At 54.7% G+C, this 15,898-nt stretch overlaps 1 protein-coding gene across 2 annotated transcripts in view; it reads right to left on the bottom strand.

The window, feature by feature from the left end:
* Positions 1 to 1,040: 1,040 nt before the first annotated feature.
* Positions 1,041 to 15,898, bottom strand: part of VAPB (VAMP associated protein B and C) — a 35,359-nt gene continuing 20,501 nt past the window's right edge. The window contains exons 3-6 of one of the 2 annotated variants that reach the window (XM_040988199.1): positions 9,282 to 9,385; positions 6,510 to 6,590; positions 5,246 to 5,422; positions 1,041 to 2,256 (exon numbers count right to left, since the gene is read on the bottom strand). In XM_040988199.1, the coding sequence (XP_040844133.1) occupies positions 2,098 to 2,256; positions 5,246 to 5,422; positions 6,510 to 6,590; positions 9,282 to 9,385 (521 nt within the window). In that variant the 3' untranslated portion in view covers positions 1,041 to 2,097. Of the gene's footprint in view, positions 2,257 to 5,236; positions 5,423 to 6,509; positions 6,591 to 9,281; positions 9,386 to 15,898 lie in introns of both variants that reach the window. The other variant, XM_040988197.1, reaches the window with a different exon arrangement.

Genomic DNA, 15,898 nt, shown 5'->3' with positions numbered 1-15,898 from the left:
GAGCGCAGAGGCTGACTGAGGAGGGGACAGCTGTGGGCTTCAACACTGTCAGCTGAGAAATCTGGACGTCCCGGTCCTCCCAGAAGCGGGCACCTCCCTGCCAGCTGTGTAGCCAACATGCAATCACCTGCAAAGCCTCAGGTCTGACCACCTTCCCAGCTCTGCAGCTGCAGCCCTACAGCTGTTTTAGCAAACACCGCAGGCTGTGCTCCAGCGCCGGGGCCTGCAGCTGCCTACTCGCTGCCATCGGGGGTCCTTCCGGGTGGGACTGCAGGCTACAGACAGATCTGCTGTGGCACCTACACTCACAGCTCCTTTTGCTCGCTTGCCGAACAGAACAGCCTCCCCATTTGCTGGTACAATCGGAGCCAGGGGTGCTCCCAGCAACTGGTCTGCCCCACGCTGGATGCCAGCACCTGTGGCTTATGGAAGCCTGTTTTTACCAATACACAAAGATAGCAAGCTGCCCAATGACAGCACTGCCACAGGCCCCGAGCCCAACCTGCCAGCACAGCCATGTGACTATTGGCTGCTTCTTGCTGCAGATTAACTGAGCCTCCCAACCCACGCCTGTGCTGGGACCCCAGCCCATGGCTGGCAGCAGCCCCGCATGGCCCCTGATCCAAAGGGCCAGGGAACAGGTGCCAGAGACCTCCAGCAGCTTCATCTCCATGGCCTCAGTGGAAGCCAGCCAGGAGTGCACACGTGTACACACGCACAAGGGGACACCGGGAGCTCCTGGAGAACTGGCATCAGCGCAGACATTTGCTCTGGTGTAACCTTTTTTCAATCCATGAAGCCCTTGCTCAGCGTTTGTACAACCTCTGGACCTGAGGTGTGCACGGCCATGAGAGCCGCCCTGAACGCTGAAGGCCGCGTCTCCTCCAACCGTGCAGGCCGCTGACGTCCTGGAGCCGCGGGGTGCGTGAGGGGGTCTGACGCACATTCCTCAGCGACAGGACTCATTTGTAAATCAACCTTGATGACGAGCGGGTGATCACTCTCCCCGCAGAGCTATGTGACAAAGTGACAAAGCACTCTTCATGTTGGGGTTTTATTTATTTTTTTTTCCAAGATGCTAGAGTTGAACAGAACTGGATGGGTCTCCCACGGCGTGCTCTCCCGATTCACTCCCCTGCGGGCCCTGCCCAGCCTAACCCAGCCCTGACAGCACAGGACCGTGTGCGAGGGGCGACCCAGAACTGTCACTGCTCCAATCAGACCTCTTGGAGACATGGAGAGCCCACCTGCAGCTGCTGTCACAAGGACCGGGCACCCTGTGACACTAGTGCCCACTGCCTGCCGTGGCCCAACTGGCCTCACAACCCAGTGCCCGGTGCCCGGGGCACGGGTAGCCTCCAGGCCATGGCACTAATTGTACTCTCGTGACAAAAAGAAAGCATGAGATGAAATACACTAAATAAGTTAAATCTGCATTAAACATCTCTGGGTAACAGTTCTGTTTCACTACGTGAACCCACAGTAAGTCAGCTTGGTCCCTTGGAGAGAACGAAGCATGGCGCTGTCTTTCTGAGTGTGGGGTTGCTCAGCACAGGCCCCGCTGGCTCCGGGACGTCCCACGCTGCCACAGCAGAGACCCTGTCTCAGTCCCAGGGATGGAGAGTCCCAACAGACGGGCGATGTGCAGAACACCCCGGGCAGGGAGTGGGCAGCGGGGGCTCTCCGGGGCGCAGACGGCCGCACTCCGGCTGCGGGGCTCCAGCCCCTGGGCGGGGGAGAAGAGGGCGGCAGGCACCAGCGGGCAAGGGACAGTCGTCAGGGCGGTAATCCAGCGACACAGAGCAAGGCCTAGCAGCAGGCGCAAGGACATTACATTGTGGCATTTGTCACGGTTTCCCTCACTGTAAATGAAGACCATCTGAGTCCCGATCACCTACTACATGTTTGCAACTTTCTAAAAGACTGTTTAGTATGTTCTACTTGCGTGTGTACTCGTGTGTGTGTGTATGCGTATGTGGGGGAGGGCTCATTTAAAGGCAAGACCTGTGAGACGTCATCATACGTTAATTTCTTTTTACACAGGGTTATGATAATTTCAATCCCATGATATGGTGGATCCGTTAATCCCATCTGCCCCTACAAGGCAATCTTCCCTATGATCACACCGACGATGAAGAACAAGACCACCAGTGCCAGGAGCCGCGTGCCGAGGCCTTCCTCCTTCCCGGCTGCGGCCAAGGCTGAAATTGGGCTGTGGCTCGGCGCCGTCTTCCTCAGGCGGAGCCCGTCTTCTTCCTGTGGGAACAAACACGCATTGGGCAGGCTGTGAGCCACGCTATGTGCGCAGCGCAGCTGAGTCACAGGACACCTCGCTGTGCAAATGAACCTGCTGAGGCTCATGGCAGGGACCTGGGTGGGGACACTGAGAAAAACACCGCCCAGGCCCCTCCTCCCTCCAACTGTCCCACACAGTGCTGCCAGCCATCACGTTTGGACACAGTGCGGGCAGAGCACCATGGACAGGGCTCAGCTGGGCCTTGAATGTCCGGGTGCCATCTGCCCACCTGGCTGGCCACATCACCCATCTCTGGCCCTGGCTCCCCTGACAACCGATTTCTGAAAGTACAGCTGTGAGCAGCAGAAGCTGCGGAAGAACAAGATACAGAGCCGTGGGCAGAGCTGGGGGCCAGGTGCCAGGGTATGTGGGCATAGAAACCCATGGGCAGAGCTGGGGGCCAGGTCCCAGGGTGTGTGGGCATAGAAACCCGTGGGCAGAGCTGGGGGCCATGTCCCGGAGTCTGTGGGGCATAGAAACCCGTGGGCAGAGCTGGGGGCCAGGTCCCGGAGTCTGTGGGGCATAGAAACCCGTGGGCAGAGCTGGGGGCCAGGTCCCAGGGTATGTGAGCATAGAAACCCGTGGGCAGAGCTGGGGGCCATGTCCCGGAGTCTGTGGGGCATAGAAACCCATGGGCAGAGCTGGGGGCCAGGTCCCGGAGTCTGTGGGGCATAGAAACCCGTGGGCAGAGCTGGGGGCCATGTCCCGGAGTCTGTGGGGCATAGAAACCCATGGGCAGAGCCGGGGGCCATGTCCCGGAGTCTGTGGGGCATAGAAACCCATGGGCAGAGCTGGGGGCCAGGTCCCAGGGTGTGTGGGCATAGAAACCCGTGGGCAGAGCTGGGGGCCATGTCCCGGAGTCTGTGGGGCATAGAAACCCATGGGCAGAGCCGGGGGCCATGTCCCGGAGTCTGTGGGGCATAGAAACCCATGGGCAGAGCTGGGGGCCAGGTCCCGGAGTCTGTGGGGCATAGAAACCCATGGGCAGAGCTGGGGGCCAGGTCCCGGAGTCTGTGGGGCATAGAAACCCGTGGGCAGAGCCGGGGGCCAGATCCCGGAGTCTGTGGGGCATAGAAACCCGTGGGCAGAGCTGGGGGCCAGGTCCCGGAGTCTGTGGGACACAGAAAACTGAGCTTCCAAAAACGTATGACCACATTGTCCTACTTTATATGTGGACCTCTACCAAAGCCAGACACTTCCCTCCTGGCGTGTGGACTTCTAAGAGTGGCACATCCTTTCCTCTAAGCACAAAGGACATGGGGCCCCAGCTAGCCTGAGCCCTGGCTGTCCACTCCCCATCCATTGCCCAGTGTTGCTGAAGAAGCAGCAGGCCATGCTGAGGGTCCTCCAGGCTCTGCAGCCAGGCCCTCCACTTGTTATTCCATGTCCCAAATCCACAGGCAGATGCGCCCACAGAATCAGCCTCCTTTGCAGCTTGCTGTTCCCGCTGAGGAACCATCCATCACACTGAGTGGTCACTCAAGGACGGGGGCTGCGCGCACAAAGCCCCGCCGGGCACAGTGCAGCCTCAGTAAATCCGCTGGCCCGATCGAAAGAAGGACGCGGCCAGTGCAGAAGCAGTCAGGGTCTGGCAGGACCAAGGCTCTTCTGGCATCCAGAATGATCCGGTAATATTTTACAGACACTCGGCTTGTGGTGCTTGGCTGGCATCACTGCACAGTGATAAATGACTGGCGGCATTTGATTAACTTAAAAAAATAGGTGCAGCAAAATGCACCGTTTGCTGTGCTGGGCTTATATGGGGCTATTTCTACCTATTTATCACTTCAAATGATACAGAGCCGTTTCCCGAGAGAAACAGACTCAGGGAGAAGCTGCTCAGCCAAAAAGTGAAGTGCCGACTTCCTAATTTACTCCACGCAGAAAGAAGTCACCAGAAGGGCCAATCAGGACGGCCTGAATGCATTTCCCAAACTCTGCCAGTCCTCTCCCGTCCATTTCACTGTCGGAAGAACCAAGAAGGAAGAGGCAACAGGAGTGAATCTGTCCTGGTACCTGGTGCTATGGTAGTCAAAGACTGAAAACCTATTACATGCTTGGGTGGCACAATCAAGATTAGCAGAACAGGCAGGCCTAAAGAGTTAAGCTGGCACCCAAGTGCCCACAATCAGATGTTCCAAATATTCCCTCTAATCCCGTGTCAAGGCGGACTCAAGCGTCTTCGAGGCATGTCTAATCAAAGCCCGAGGAGCGCTGGCTGTGAGCAGGCCAGGCGTATGCTGCCCGAGCGCCACTTCTGAGCACCGCAGGCCTTCCTGCCCCTGCCGCGACAGGAGCAAGCTGGGTCTCCTCCCGCACCGTCAGCTCCTGGCTGCTGTGGAACACACCACGGCCAACCACTCACCAGGCTGCTGTTTTGACAAGTCACTGCTCCTTGGGAAAACTTAACTCACACCCAAGGTACAAGAGGTCACAGGTGTAGGCACTGGGGCCGGTGGCAGGGATCGACATTGTGAGAGCGCACGCCCCCAAGCACCAGGTTCAAGCCCAGCTCCAGCTCCTGATTCCAGGTCCCCGGAGGCCACAGGGGTCCAAGCACCAAGTTCCCACCATGCACCTTCTGTCTTGGGCATCTGGGCAGTGAACTGGTGGACCAGAGCTCGCTCACTCTCTCTGCTCCTCCCTCTCTTCCCTTCTCAAATTTCCAACAACAGCAGAGTCCAGGCCAGGGCAGATGTCCACCCTGCAACTCAGGATTAGTCTCAAATTCTATTTTCAATTCACTCCAATGGAGTTTGAAAGTTAAGAAATTTCTGTTCAAGGACAGCGGGCCTGAACGGCAAGGGGAGGGGAGGGAATCGAGACCCTTTTGAGAATGTGACAAAAGTTATGGCAATTCCTCCCTGCAAGAGTCAGGTGGGCAAGCCCCCAGCCGCAGCCCAAGCCCCCGTGCAGCCAGGGACAGCGCATGCCTGTTACCTTGGTGACTCTGAGCTGCTTGTTCTCCTCCTGCAGCCTCTGCACTTCCCCCTGCAGCCTCCTACACTCCTCCATCACCTTCTTCACCTCCGTGTCGTCCAGAGCAGAAGGCAGCGACTTAGACACTGTGGGAGTCTCTGTCTTTGATGCAGTAGCGGGTATAATTTTATTTATTTCTACATCGTGCTGTTCAGAAATAAATGAAAGCCCAAGTGTCACCAACCAGATAATAAAGGACATTTTTATGCAAAGTAAAGTAGTTCTCAGCAAACAATACCCGTAGCAATGCTTCAGCCACACTGTAAACTGTCCCATTTATTTCCAAAATGGATCACTGTATCTAGTGACTTAATAATCAACAGCAACGGGGCCTTAGAAATCATGGACAAGGCCAAATCTCAGAGTCCGGCTGAGACCGACAGTTCACGGAGAGAAAGGGCTGTGGCTGCAGCGGCACTGAATCCCCCACAAACAGCAGACTGGGGCAGACACCATGAGCACTGGAGGAGGCCATACAGCGGTGCGCTTAGTCAACACCCCCCAACGTGGAGACTGCCAAGAGGGGGACACAGCCTGGAGTGTGTGGCACCCAAGTCTGCAGCAGCCACACACCAGCCCTGACTGCCCGTCTGGGTGGGGGCGCCCCTTGTTGAGCCCACTGGGCTTGCTCAGGAGGGGTCAGTGGGGGAGTACAGGGAGGTGTGCCATGGGTCTGCACGCAGACAGCAGGATCTCCAGGAATCCCAGGCTGTCCCAGGGGTGGGGTGCCACTGGGATGCAGCAAGTGGAGGGCAGGGAGGTGTTCAGGACACCCCAAGGACGCTGGGACAGAGGTCGGGAACCCACACTAATGGAGAAGAGTCAGGGCTTGGAGAGGTGGCCAGGAGGGAGGGGTCCGGGGAGTCTGCCGAACTACACAGCCTAGGAGCCAAGCACCATGGCCAACGGGAAACCACTCCATCGGGGTCTCAGCCACTGCCTGACAGCCACCTCTCTGCCAAGCCAAAGGAGCACTCAGGGCTTTGCAGCATGGCAACAGCCAGACAACAGGTTGTACTTTTCAAGGGAAAACCATCTCAGCAGGCTGCTGCTGCGCACGGCTCCCCAGACTGCGTCCAGAAAGGCCGGCTGGGGGCCGCCTGCAGCTCATTTGCTTCCTTCACACATTAGAGGAAAATAATTTGCCAACCTGGATCTTGGTTTTGTGGGAGATGGTATGCAAATCAGTATCAGCTTGCAACATTCAATTACCGTTAACTATAAACATACTTACTGGTTTATCATTTTCTGCCGGCAATTCAAACACACATCTAAGTTTTGAATCCATAAGGTCTTCCGGTTTTGCCTCCTTCCACTAAAACAATTTAAATTTAATAATCAGGATATTATAAAGCTGCTGGAAAAGTAATTTTTTTCTCTAACTGACAATTTCAGAAAAATACTCTTAATGAGAAAGCCCTGATGTACGTCAAATAAAGAGCTCGCGTCCACAGAGATTTCAGAGTCTTTCACATGACAGGTCTCGCCTACACATTAATGCTTTCCGTCACTGTGGCAGTCTGCCACCTGACTGTGCCCCCGCTGCTGACCCTGGGCAGGAGTGACCATGGCATGGTGTCTGGGCAGCCGCAGTTAACACTGGTGCTCCCCAAGAAAAGCCACTCTAGTTCAGGGAGCACAGCCCTCGCCAAGAGCACAGCACAGGTGGCTGCAGGTGGCTGCAGGTGAATCAGAGGCCCCGGGCCAAGCACCAAGAAGCGGGCTCCACCACGGTGGCCTGAGGGTTAGGATGTGTCCTGGCTCACGGCCCCTTGCAGCAGGAAGATGTGGACTTCTGGGGTGTTTCGAGAACTGCAGACCAGCACAAGTGCAAGACTGTGATACAGAAAAGGGGGGTAGACTCCCCCAACCCCAAGTGCACGTCCTCCTTGAAGTCATGCAGGAGGCAGCAAGAGCAACACAAGTGCTAAGACTCACACCCGGGACGAGCCGCCCGTCAGGCCCAGGGGTGGCGGGCAGGTGCCAAAAGACCCATTCCCCAGATGCACGCTGCCACTCAGCGGACGCTGCAGGGCCCTGGGCTCCAGGAGGGTGTGGGATAAGGGCATCACACACCATCAGCTTGTCCCTCTGTGCATGTGTCCAAGCACTAACAGGGGAGGGTCAGTGCTGTATGCTACGTCACTAGGTGACAGACTGCTGGCCAGCACGACAGCCACAAGGGCTCCATATCGATCACCAATTAGTCACAGGGGCAAACACAGGCACAGTCCAGCCTGTCCAGGCCAGTGACCAGACCACACCATCAGAGAGGGGACAGCTGGCAGGAGAGGCCTCTCCAGGGGCTACAGGGACTCCCCTGAGGATACTGTTGCCCAAAACGACTGAGTCTAACTTTCCTGGTAAGGACACCACAGGAGGGTCTAAAACTTGGGCATCCTAGGCAGCAGTGTCAACTGGCCTGAGCGCTCACCAACTTCAAAGTTGGGAGAAAGACAGGGCCAGACAGGGAATTCTCCTGGAAGAGCGCAAGCGAAGGCCACTTGGCCCTAAGGGGACACTGCTGACTGCGCACTGACTTAGCAGGTACTAATGCTCACCAACGTTCTTCAGAGAAAAACTCTTCCTCACAGAGGCAGGTCGGCCTGAAATGCCACGATGCCCGCCTGCTACAGCCAAAGGGCTCCACACCACAGATACCTCCTGACTGGCGCCAGGCTGCAGTGGGGTGAAGACGGCTGAGGACCCTCAAAGCCCACACCAGAAGGCTAGCCCAAGTGCTAGCATCTCTTCTTCTGACACAGCTTCCTGCCACGTACCTAGGAAGGCATGGTCACCCACACGGGGGACACAGACCTAGGCCACGCTCACCCACACGGGGGACACAGACAGAGCTCCTGGCTCCTGCTTTCAGCCTGGACCAGCCCTGGTCATTGAGGGCACGTGGGCCATGAACCAGTGGATGGAAGATATCTGTGTGTGCCTGTGAGTGTGTGTGTGTGTTCCTCTCTGCCATTTTGCCTTTTAAATAAGTAAATCTTTTTTTAAAAGGAGAAGAAAAGAAAGTCTGATGTCAAAGAAGAAAACGTAGCTCAGTGCCAGCAAAGGCCAGTCCGGAAGACAGTGGCCACTGTACAAAGAAACATTTGACAATAAGGAAAAAGGACAAGACAATTCTCATCATGGTCAAATAGGAAATCAGAAATCACTTTTAGTTCGTGCTCATTTGCATAGGTCTAGAATTTTGTACAATGTACATTTGTGCAAAAACAACTGTCTGGAACTGTTGTCAAGACCTCAGGAGCGTGTGGGACACATGGCACGGGCTCGCGGCCTGCAGCTCACTCAGTCCTCATGCCCACATGCATCGTCATCTCAGCCTCAGTTTACCTCCCGAGTGCATGACACTGCGCCTGGCCATGAGGGAGGAAGGCCCACGGCAGCTTCGCAGACAGACAAGTGTACCCGGGCCCGCACTCGCAGCGTGAGGCAGTCAGTGTGTCTCAGAGATGGCTCTCCTCCGTCACTTCATCAGTTAGCAGGGCGGATGGCCTGGCACCACAAACCCCCAACTTGCCCTCTGATTTCTGCCCAAGAGTCAAACACCAACAAAGACGGCCTAACATGCTCTTTCAAGACTCGGGACACTGGGTGGTGACCCAGGGCCGGGGAGACGGCTCCGCATGCGACAAGCCTTCGGCTGAAGCTCAGGAGTGTCCCTCCCAGCAGCCCCGGCCGGCCGGCAGGGACGAAGGCCTAGAGGGAGAAGCCAGGATAGCCTGAGGCAAGAGGGGCCCACCAGGCTGCACAGCATCTCACCCCCACAAGGCACAACCCAGATGGCAAGCTACTGCTGAGGCACTCGGCTAGGAGTCCGGGAGAACAGAGGACAACGCTATTAACTGCAGGGGAGGGCTAAGTCTTGCAAACACCGTTCCCCTTAAACAATTCCGCACACTTTGATATGCATGCACCCACAATTCTGTTCCTAATTGGGTTTTGTTATGGTTATTACTGGGAAAAGTAAGAAGTGTTCAGTACTTACTACTGCTTCCATATCAGAAGTGTCAGTTGGCGCAAACATAGACTGAACCATAAACTTGTGCTTACTTTTCTCATTGGGATCATAATCGAAAGGCTGTAACATCACTGAGAAAGAAAACATTTCATTAGGAGGGTCAGAGCTTGTTATCCGCACCATTCGTCATGCTCGTTCTGTGGTCAGGAAGCTGCTCCTGGGCATCCTGCCTCAGAGCTTCAGGGAAGCTTCCAGAAGCCTCGGTGAGGAAGCCCGGAGATAGCCAGCATCTTCTCCACTGCGGTCACAGCCCGGGGCTCCGAGTGCCAACACCAAGGCACTGCCCAGGGCAGGCCTTAAAGGACAGCGAGGCCAGGAGGAAGCCACAACCCTGGGTCTGTTCAAGAAACACATCCCAAATAACAGAACAGAAAGAAAACAACCTTGGCCATGGAAGGGGACGTCTTGACTACCCCGCACCCCACTCCCCACCTGCTTCATCAAGGAATGCTTCAAGTAGAGTTCTGCTAACAGAATACAAGAAACTTCTTGTCCCAAGACTTGTGAGAGCAGAGGACCCAACAGCCCAGCTCACAGCCCACTTGCTCCCTAAGAACCGGGTAACCCACCCACACCAGGGGTCCCGTGGAGCCCATGGATCACGGGCTTCCTTCAGGCTCATTCCCAAGGGATTATGAGGTCCCACCCTGCTTCAAGAGGCCCTGTGCTGCAAGTCTGAGGCTGGCATGTGCAGGAAAATCCCCTGTGGTACTGACTCCATGGGACTTCAAGTCTCCTGAGACCCCACTGACGCCTGCACAGGGAGGTGGGGAGCAGGCAGCATGACCCTGATACCCACCACTCTAAGACACACAGAAATGAACCCCATTGCACAAGGGCACACCCAAGCCCAGCAGTCTGGCGGCCTGGTGGCAGGGCCCTCACTCCGTCTTTCCTGGGCTCGTCAGCGTCCTCTTGCCTTCAAAGGCCGTCATTCATGCACCTCGGGCAGCAAGCAAAGGGCATGCAGCAGGGAAAGCTGGCTCCACAGGGTGGCGGCCTGCTCAAGGTCACGGTGAGCCACCTCTGACCCCAGCACCTCCTGTGCTCCACTGGATGCTCCCATGCCAGATGGACTCAGTTCTTGCACTCCGGTCCCACAGCAAGGCCCCAGGAACCTTGTCCATCGTGGAGAGGCAGGGACCCTGTCCACCGTGGGGATAAAATAAGTCCACTGAAAACTAACCACACATGGCTGCCCACAATACATGGCAGAGAGCGAACCTTCTATTAACTGTGGCTTGTACACAACACAATGTCTAGTGATGGATTACTCAAATAAGGAAGGTCAAGATCCAAACAGTATACCAGCAGATAGGACAAAGGTCAAGGACACAAGAGCCATCTTCTTGGAATCCGATTCCTGCAGGGATAAAGACTTGGTGTATTCCTGAATGAACAGGCCTTCCTTATGGAGAAGGAGAGAGATAGAAACATGCAGAGATGCAGGGAGATCTTGCATCTGCTTATTCTCGAAATGGCAGCAAATGCTGGGGCTGGGAGCCAAAGCCAGGAACCTGGAACTCCATCAACCTGGTCTCCTCCTGCGGTGCTGGTTCTCCTGCTGGTCCCAGGACCATGAGCAGGCAGCTGGACCGGAAGTGAAGCAGCCAGAACTCAAACTGGCACTCCAGTGTGATACTGACATCGCAGGTAGCAGGTTAACCTCACGTACCATGATGCCCAGCCCTTATGAGTGGCTGTCAACCCAGAAGGCAGCCAGTTCTTCCCGTGACTCACTGAACCGACAAGTGCTCTCCTGTGAATAGGCTGTCACTGTCACTGGCCCGGGCTTGGCGCCTAACCTTAGGAGGTCCACAGCATGTCTCCTCTGCCCTACAAGACTGCAATGAGGGGGACACACCCAGGGCCCAGCAAGTCCTCCTGGGCACGTGCTCTCTTGGGGTAGGGATGGGTAGCCCTCAAACTACACTCCAAGTTCAAGTGAACTTACTTCTGAAAATCTCGAGTCTTGCTTGGCTGTCTGCACATGACATTCTGTCATTTCTCAGACTCACGCAGGTCCCCTGAGGGGGCCTTGGGACTGCCCCAGGCCTTGCTCCTGCATAGACAGTGCACCGGAAGAGGGGCTTGGCATGCATGGAGGCTGAGGGCCACCTGGTACTCACCACAACTGAGCTGCACTGTACCACACACTCTCAACTTCTAAAATACCAGTTTCACTTAACATTCGTGGGGCTGACATTGTGGCGGGGCAGGAAGAGCCACCATCTGTGACGCTGGCTTCCCATGTGGGCATCAGTTTAAGTCCCAGCTGCTCCACTTCTTCCTGATCCAACTCCTTTCTAGTATGTTCTGGGGAAACCGCAGAAGATGGCCATGTACGCGGGTCCCTGTACCTACTGGGGATGCCCTAATCTGCTCCCTGCTGGTGTCAGCATCCTGTATGAACACATCCTTTTGATCTGGCTCCCTGCTCACAGTCCCTACCCCGCATTGGAGACCCTGGCTCCCAGGCTCAGACTGGCCCAGTTCTGACTGCTGCAGCTACTGGGGGAGTCACTCCCCAAATCACAGATGGAAGATCTCCCTGTCTTTTCCTTTCTCTGTGTAACTCTGACTTTCCAAGTAAAAACAAGTAAATCTTAAAAATATATAGATACACACACATATATATATATAACTGACTTACTATTGCTCTTCTTCATGCATTAACAGACGTACAATTTCTGTTACGATGCTGACACACACACAGAGAAAGCTCTCCAGGTCCTCTGTGTTTAGGATTACCAAGGATTGCTGGGCTGCACAGGTGGGGGTGCCCACAGTTCTCTGCAAGCTGCCTCAGTACCACATGACCCACTCTGGGGGCTAAAGGGAATGCATCGCTTGCCCTGCCCTGCCTGGCACCCTTGAGAGAAGCTGCAGTGTAAGAGAGAAAGGAGCCCAGCCCATGCAAGCCTCCAGCTCCCCTTGGCGCCAGAGCACGTAAGATGCCCTGCCCTGCGGCTCTTCCTGAAGACCAGCACCAGACCTCAGGCCTCACAGGCCGGGAGCACCCTGCCTACCCCCTTCACCCCAGGGGTCATCCCGCCTGCCCCCACCACCCCAGGGGGACCTGGAAGTCTGCAGGAGGCACACACGGGCAGAGCCAGCTCCCGGAAGCGCTAAGAGGGCCACGGGAGGCAAGCACTCACTCCTTCCACCTGCAGTGGGGGCCAAAGAGCAGCTGCTGGCACTCACCCACCAGGGCAGGATCTACCTTGCACTTGGCATGGCCCCTAACTTGTTGTCAAAAAGTTGGTGTTTCTCAGCTTCTACCACCTCAGGTCAGATTCAATTTCCTGCACTGTGTTAGTGCAACTTAATGAAAACATGACAGAATAAATGTTGTTACTCCTTTCTTCTTTCAACTACATACATGCAAATTGTGACAAAAATTATGTACTTTTTTTCCATGACAGGCTATAAAAGAGCTCCCCATTAACTTAATTTATTTCACTTGAATACCAGAGACACTGATGATAAACCCCTCTTAAATGAACCATCTATCCTCCTTTTTAAAATGTATCTGCTGATACCACATTAGCAAGAAACCTGTCGCCAGGAGACAGCCCAGGGGCCAGCCACAGCCCACTGCTACCGCATTGGGCTGCGGCTACTTCTGCACTTACAGCTGCAAACAGGGACCCCGGGAGCGCAGGGTCTTCCTAGACTTCTGGCACAGTCCTCGGTCAGGTCAGCCTGTCGTCCCACACAGCTCATGACACACCACCCTGTCCCCAGACAGTAGCAGCAGGCCAGAGCGCACACACAGTGCCCCAAGCTGACAGCCAAATACAGCCATCTAGCAGGTGCTCAGCACAGCTTCACTCCTGTCCAGCCTTGAGTCCAGCCTCAGTGTCTCTCTCCACATTCATCACGGGCATGGCCAGCTCAGGTTCACTCAGACTCACTGTTGGATTTCTTCCCTTTGCATTCCATTCAAATTATCCTACATATAGATCCTGGAGGCCCAGAACTTAAATCTTTCCCACTACCCTCTTTACATCATATGAACTCCGCTGATTCAAATCTACTTAAAAAAAATTTCTGGGCCTGGTATGATGGCGTAGTCCACTCATCCTCCACCTGCGGTGCCAGCATCCCACGTCAGATTGCTGGTTCAGTCCTGGCTGTTCCACTTGTGTCCAGCCCCTGCTAACGAGCCTGGGAAGGCAGCAGGGGGTGGCCAACATCCTTGAGACCCTGCCACCCACTCGGGAGCTGAAAGACATGGAGAATTCCAGGTTCCTGGCTTTGTTGGGCACAGCCCTGGCTGTGGGAAATGAATCAAAACACAGACCTGCCTGAGTGTGTGTGTGCATGTCTACTCCCTCCCTGCCTTGGCCCTGCCTTAATTTATAAATAAACTAGTTGCAAGTAAGGGATCCTCAACTCAGCACTTCCTGCTCAGATCACCCAGGGTCCAACAGCAGTCTGCACGCCGAGCCCTGAGCCCAGACCCCTCCCGCAGGCTCTGCCCCGCAGCTGAGCCTCCCGGAGCCTTTCCTTTGGACACCCATCCCACACACCGTCCAGGACTTGACGGGCAAATTCCTACAGGGCCAGCTGTCCCAGGGCACCAGAAGCAATCGGCCTGGGAGGGGCTGGGAACCTGCAGGCACTGCAGCTGTGCCATGGACGCCCTGCTGTGGGTCAGCCTGTCCTTCCACATCAACTGAGCAGTGCTGTGTGTGGGCAGCGCTCACGTGCAGGAGTCACGCCTTCTTCCAGCCCTCAAAGCGCTTCGAAGCCTGTTCCCTCTGGGGGGCTTCGGGAGCAACCCACCATGTTCACCCATCCCTCACCTACAGCCTGCACTTGCTGGGCCTCAGACAGTTTCTTAGAAACTAATCAAAGATGCACACAGGCAGCCACTGCTCCAGGTCACCCAAGGACAGCGAGGCCCTGAGGGACACTGGCCTGCAGCGACAGGGCCAAGGCTTCTACAGGCACACATGAGCGTGCTCGCCTCCTATGGGACCCTCAATGCCTTCCCTGGAGACAAGAGAAGGGAGGGCTCTCTCTATTCCTGCTTCTCAGACAAGAGAAACGGAAATATTTTTTTTTTAAAAAAAAAGATTCATTTATTTATTTCTTATTGCTAAGTCAGATATACAGAGAGGAAGATCTTCTGTCTGACGATTCATTCCCTAAGTGACTGCAACGGCCACAGGTATGCCAATCCAAAGCCAGGAGCCAGGAACTTCTTCCAGGTCTCCCATGTGGGTGCAGGGTCCCAAGGCTTTGAACTGTCCTCGACTGCCCTACCAGGCCACAAGCAAGATGCTGGACGGGAAGCAGGGCTGCCGGAATTAGAACCAGTACCCATATGGGATCCCGGTGGCTTAAGGCGAGAACTTTAGCTGTTAGGCCACCGCACCGGGCCCAGAAATAAATTTTCAAAAACATTTCTAAAAGCACAAGAAAGCTGAAATTGTCAGTAACTTTCTTTTTCCCCAGAATCTCTTCTAGGAAAAATTCATACTTTGATATAAATCTGAGTCTTTTTCAACTGAGTAACAGCCTGGTTCATGGAAAGATCTTGTTTACTGGGGCTGGTGCCGTGGTGAGGTATATTAAGCCCCACCTGCAGCACTGGCATCCCATAGGCGCACCAGTTTGAGTCTCGGCTGCACTTTTTCCAATCTAGCTCCCTGCTTATGGCCTGAAGCAAAGCACGGTTCAAGTCTTTGAGTTCCTACATCCAAATGGGAGACCCAGGGGAAGCTCCTGGCTCCTGGTTTCAGATCAGCTCAGCTACGACTGTTGTGGCTTCTTGGGGTGTGAATCAGTAGATGGAGGGTCTTTCTGTTTCTCCTCTCTGTAAATCTGCCTTTTAGATAATAAATCTTACCAAAAAAAAACACAAAAAACAAAAACAAAACAACAACAAAACCTTACTTAGCAGGACTTTGAAAGCAAAGAACCAAAGAAAAAAAGGAGAAAGCCGCTGCTGTTGAGGCCCAAACCCTCGGGTGCTGCCTGGCCAGCGGCCTCTGCCCAACAAGTACCTGGCTCCTCTGGCTGCAGGTGCTGGGCAGGGCACTCCGCCCAAGGCTGGCAGGTCCAGGGCTGCCCCTCCAGTGGCACCCTGATTCGGCAGTCTTAAAGGAAGCTGATCAACGGCGATCCTGCCCGGTGCAGTGGCTGACCAGTGTCTGCATCCAACAAGAGCCACTGCTATTCCTCGTCTCCCCTCAGGATTTTATTGCAAGAACTTTATGCTTTTACAAATGGAATCAGAAACAATGCTGAAAGGGTTCTCCAACAGGAATGAACACCGCTCCAGTATTCTTCACATTCTAATTTAAAATATGGATTCAGATCCTGGGCACTTGGTGTGTGTTTGTCTTTAATCCATTTTCAGTTCCCAGGGCATACACAGGCACTTTGGTACCTAAATACAGTATCTTTAACGACTCCTTCCAGCACCCCCAACACAGAGACATTTTGCATTTCTAATTTGCTTGGTACACAGGCAACCAATGTGCATAATTGAACTGCAAATGGAAGCGTGCTTGCTACTTTAGTGAAATTAGAATTCAGTGAAGGTTATAAAAATATTAAACTTAATATCA

The sequence above is a fragment of the Ochotona curzoniae genome, unplaced genomic scaffold (genome assembly GCF_017591425.1).
Source record: "Ochotona curzoniae isolate NIBS_2020 unplaced genomic scaffold, NIBS_Ocur_1.0 contig_48, whole genome shotgun sequence".
Lineage (NCBI taxonomy): Eukaryota > Metazoa > Chordata > Mammalia > Lagomorpha > Ochotonidae > Ochotona > Ochotona curzoniae.
The sequence above is the reverse complement of the archived record's forward strand: the minus strand, read 5'-3'. Positions and strand labels throughout refer to the sequence as shown.